The sequence below is a fragment of the Notothenia coriiceps genome, unplaced genomic scaffold (genome assembly GCF_000735185.1).
Source record: "Notothenia coriiceps isolate Sejong01 unplaced genomic scaffold, NC01 NC01_scaffold00029752, whole genome shotgun sequence".
Lineage (NCBI taxonomy): Eukaryota > Metazoa > Chordata > Actinopteri > Perciformes > Nototheniidae > Notothenia > Notothenia coriiceps.
The window spans coordinates 1-5465 of record NW_011362453.1 but is presented as its reverse complement, the minus strand read 5'-3'; the positions used below and the strand labels follow the sequence as shown (position 1 = coordinate 5465).

General features: G+C 41.2%; 1 protein-coding gene across 1 annotated transcript; it reads right to left on the bottom strand.

The window, feature by feature from the left end:
* Window positions 1-1425: 1425 nt before the first annotated feature.
* LOC104959033 (glutamine-dependent NAD(+) synthetase-like) lies at window positions 1426-4658 on the bottom strand (the record flags this gene model as incomplete). Its single annotated transcript, XM_010786880.1, has 8 exons — window positions 1426-1974; window positions 2114-2162; window positions 2298-2422; window positions 3022-3093; window positions 3348-3479; window positions 4181-4298; window positions 4401-4489; window positions 4607-4658. Coding segments are annotated over 8 exons (769 nt in total), but the record flags the coding sequence as incomplete, so codon positions are not given.
* Between the last annotated feature and the right edge of the window lie 807 nt (window positions 4659-5465).

Genomic DNA, 5465 nt, shown 5'->3' with positions numbered 1-5465 from the left:
TTGAGAATCCAAGAGAATGCATTCAATAGGAAATGGGAAAAGTGGAATATTTACATGGTTGACACCAATGAGTAAGTGAATGACTAATTCAATCCTGTACAGTATGTGTGAATATTGAAGTTCTTCAGGTAACTAGTATTTATTGTGCTTTATTTTACAACTGATTTGTGTATGTTATTCTGTTATTATTGTTGTGAAAACTCAATAAAAGCACAAGTGACATAGTCCAGGATAAAAGGACATATGTGTAGATTTAAAGTGCAGGAAAAACAGACGGCAAAGAACATTCCCATTCATCCCCAAAAAATAATATGAAAACATAATTAAATGCAGTGTCTTTAACCCTTTGGAGTCCTGGGCTAATTTGGCTGTTTTCGCATACTTTTTTTGTCTTACTAAACCCCATTTTTTTGTCTTATTAAACCCCATTAAGAAATGTTTGGTATGTCAATGTTTGGTATCTTTTTTTTTAGGACAACCTCACCTACTGTATATAACCTGATAGTTCTTTTTTTTCATTTTGAGATACTATATGAACATTTTGGACCCAAAATCACAAAAAAACGGATTTTGAAAATTATATAATTTTTTATATAGGTAACACAAACATGTACAACGAAACAATTTGAAAGCTGGAAATATATATATGGGATGTCACTATGATAATGTGAAAGTGTGATCGAGGTAGCATTAACCTATATACGTTTTATACATTTTATGAACAAATAACAGGTGTATCCATAGGCTTTTTTTCCTCATTTCTCAAGTTCTGTCAACAGTGACACAGTAGGCACAACAAAACATTTAAAAGCTTAAATAATGTACATGTGATTTCATTCTGATAAGGCAAAAGTGTTATTATCAATATAATACAAATATATATATACACATTATGTACAAAAATCTGTTTTTTATGTCTTTATCTGTGCCACGCTTCAAAGCAGTTTCTGTCAACTCCTCCTCCTTCTCCATGTCAAAAAACAAGCTTATAGCTTGACTCACGTTCAGAGTTCTCTTTATCATAATTGAATCTTCAAAACTCTAAATCTATCTAACTATATCTAAATTCTCAATGTTTGTCGGTCACTTTACATCAATCGCCGTCTCTCTTCGTCTCCCGCCGTCTCTCTTCGTCTCCCGCCGCCTGTCTTCGTATATCTTCGTCTCTCTCCATTCCCTGCCGTCTCTCTTCGGTTCCCGCCGTCCCTCTTCGTCTCTTTTCGTCTCGCTTCGTATAACTCCGTTTACCTGATTACCTCACCCCCTCCCTGGTAAATACATCCTGTTGAGCAGGATCTACAGTTTCCAATATTTTTCCGTTTCGTAAAATGATAAAATACGGCGAAGATATTAAAATATGTGCTTCCATTTTTCATACTTTTGAAATATATTTGTATTAACTTTATGTCATCGTATATCTCCGTGTTTACTGGGTCTTTTTGCATGAAACAAAGACTGGCATATAGTTTCAAGCCAGTACTTTCGCGGAAACACACGACAATGTTGTCCGGACTGTTTTTATGAGGCACAGGCTTGAACAGGTCATGTGATCTGATCACGCCGGCGTGACGGTCGACTCCAAAGGGTTAAGATATGTCGTTAAGATGCTGCTTGGCCTATTTTCATATTTTAAAGACAGTGGTGGTTTATTGACAGATAATCTAAGCATAATCTAATTTGCAGGGTTTATTTGTTCTGTCTTCTTCTGTCCCGCACCTATCCTGTATGTGTGTGCTTTTGTAAAATGGTTTTCATATCTTTAAATCGGTCACTGCATACATAGAATAGAATTACCGAATGATGTGTGTCAATAGTTGCATTGAGAGAATGAGAAGGTGTACACTACAGTGAAGGGAAGGCAAATGACTCACTGCCGTCCTGTATGGCCTGGCAGATCAGCACACACATGGAGTACACGATGCAGGCGGTGGAGGAGCTGTCCACACCTCCACTCAGAGGCAACAGGAAGCCAGCCTGCAGCACACATCACAACCATTACACATCAGCGTCTAACAGCTTCTTAGTTCCAGAGCTTTTTAACGCCTAATGATCCAAGATCAGATGGGACAATCACAACAGTACAGCAGCATCTTATTTCAGTGTTCCTACTCACCTGTCCACTCCTCCTCAGGTAGTCCCACAGCCAGCAGGCCGGCCCTAGACTGAACAACACAGACGTCAGCAATTTAGACACTTGGATTCTGCAATGTGGCATTTCAGAAGCTACTCGATTATAATGGTTTTCCTTTCAGAATGAAATACATATTTTGTAACAGATGAGGTGTATGCATGTGTACCTGATCTCCTCCTCTGGTGTGTGAAAGTTCCATGTTATCGGTTGGTGTGTGGGAAGGTAGATATCGTCACCACTGGATAATGAGAAGTCAACCTTGACCCTGTGGCAAGGTTTAGGTTCACTTTCCTAAAACACAGAAATATTGGGAGTGAGAGGATATGGAGGAAGTTGCTGTAGAAATACTAAAATGTTACTTATTATACCTTTGGCTATGACAAATTAAAAAATCCTTTTGCAAACATTAGCATGCCAATATGCCCCAGTCACAATGTAAATATGCTGCAGTATACAGTGAATAGCCACATTCACTATCTTTATTCAGCATGTTTGCTGAGGCTGATATTGGACAAATTAAACATTTTTGCCAGACACAACATAGTGGGCTTCAGAGGTATGGAAGAAAATAAAAATGAGTGAGACGTGAAATCACTGAGGGTTGGGCGAAAGGGGTTTAGAGTGATCGTCCACCAAACCGAGGGTCGATGGTTCGATCTCCACCTGTCAACATGTGGAAGTGTCCTTGGGCCGCATACTGAACCTCAGTATGGGAATGGCTAACAGTGTGTGTGAATGTTTATCACTGCTGATGAGCAGGTGTGTGTGAATGCTGACCTGTATTTGAAAAAGCACTGAGTGGACTGGAAAGGCGCAATAAAAATGCAGTTTGTCTACGATATAGGCCATAATTCTGCAGCCCTGTACATTACACAGTCGGAGGGACTCACCATGTTTGGCTGGCACACTTCTCCTCTGTAGCTACGCACATCCTCAAGGTCAAGAGTGGCAGTAATCACCTCCTAACACACACACACACACACACACACACACACACACACACACACACACACACACACACACACACACACACACACACACACACACACACACACACACACACACACACACACACACACACACACACACACACACACACACACACACACACACACACAAAGGCGTTGTATAAAATAAAGACATTCTGAGATCCTGAAAACACTAGCACACACACACAAAAACACACTGGCTCTGGTTCTCTCCAGGTCATACCTACCACATCGCTCAGTGAGAACTGTGCTCCCTGAGCCACGATGTCTCCATTGATGGCCACCATGGCACAGCCATCGTAGTAAACACGGTCTCCATCGCAGCCCCTCTGGTTGGCATACAGATAGATACCTCCACTCTGGAACAACACCAACCATACAAGAGGTGCAGTACAGCTTTTAGTCATCAGTTGCATCCTCAAAACAGAGAATGTGCTGACAACCCAGGTTTCTGCATCCTGTTCTTGTGGAACAATACTGCCCTCTGGTGATCTCTGCATTGCATTGCCTGTCTAGGTACTGTAAAGGTGGTTGACACATTAAAACAAAGACCTACATTAAGTGTGGCGAAAGGTGCTGATAGAGCTGAATGACTTAAAAATGGTTTATGTGTCACTGCTCATTTTCTGATCGCAGTTTGGACGTTTTCCAATACTTGTAAATGAAACTCTAGAGCTGAAATGAGGGACGAGGGGGAAAGCTGACGAGAGAACGCGAAGCGTTTCCTAGGATATTGGTCCCTACAATATCGTGCACAACATAAAAAGGCTATCGGCAGACACTGAAATGAACCAATGTTCCCTGAACGTCTCATATGCAGGACACTGCAACGCTACAGGACTGCAGGGAGGCAGGCACTGAGAGAGCAGATGTTATGTTGTGTGGGTAAAACAAGTATGATAGTTGGTCAAATATTATCCTTCTCTATCCTGAGGATCACCCACTGCTCTCAGCCTGTATTTGTCTTCTACATAATCTTCTATATTTGCATGATAACAAAGGCTCCATGTGTCAATGTGAACCAAGGAGCCGATGTGTGTGGCCCCTGGTTAAAGTATACCTTGGTGGTGGCTGACTTGATCAGGTTGACTCTTTGGTCGGCTTTGCGCAGCTCGTGGTGGCTGGCAGACGCATTGGTAAAGATTTCAACTCCATCCAGACCCATCTGAATATGGGGACTGAGAGAAAGGAAAACTGGTTAATTCACCAGGATTGATAAAGAAAGTCCACAGAAAACCACAACACCCATGCAATCCCCATGCAATCCTCTGTTGCCTCACCTTCTAGGGTTCCACAGCTCTGCACACATCTCAGTTCCTATGCAGGTGTCCTTCGTGGACAGCACGCAGTCACCGAATGGGACTGTGTCCTGCAAGATACAAGCATTCACCCTGTTTGCTAATGTTTGCTGTGCAGAACAGATTGGCAAGTCCCTGTTTTACTGATCAGAGTTAGCTAAACACAGATGATGAAGGGTGTTTCCTACCTGCCCTGTTACCTCCTGAATCATTCTGGGCAGGAAATACTCTTCCACACGCCTTAAAGAAAAAACAAACAGATTAAATTGGCATCAAATGCCTCTTTGAAAATATAGCTTAAAAGGTGAAAAGGAACAGTTTCCCTACAATGATGGGGAATCTGTTCTAGCCCCTAGAAAAGTAATGTATATATATATATATATATATATTAATGCTGTCAAAATTATCGCGTTAACGGCGGTAATTAATTTTTTTAAATAATTGCGTTAAGATATTTAACGCATTTAACACATGTGCAGAATGGCCCGCCCCATACATCCCACCAGTGGCAGCGCCAGGGTATGCTACAGCCATACCAAGAAATGGCTTAGCCCCACCATGAAAAATGATGTTAAAGTAAGCAAAATAAAGTCCGCCAACTCGCGCCGAGAATTGCACAGACAGCAGTTAGTAAGATTGGTTTCAGTAGCCACTTGTCTGGAAATACCGAAGACTAAACGGTTTTGAAAACTTTTGTCACGTAGTGATCGTCTTCTCAATAGAACATATTTGATCATGTCTTCTGGGCAATCAGAATCACGATAACGGCGTGGTGTTGTTGCAGGAAGTCCTGACGGAGAATACTTTTGCGGTAGTGCATCTCTATACATCGATACCACATTACGTGTTGATAGAAATGAACACGTAATGAAATAAGACCCCACGGTTTGATGATTTGTAGATGTGTGGGCTGTCTTTCATTTTGACACACAGAACAATGTTATAATAAACATACATACTGTATGTTAAATGTATATATCCGCCTTCTTTCATTTATCTTTCCATCCCCACAACAATATACATAAATAAATGGCATATTTTGGACAT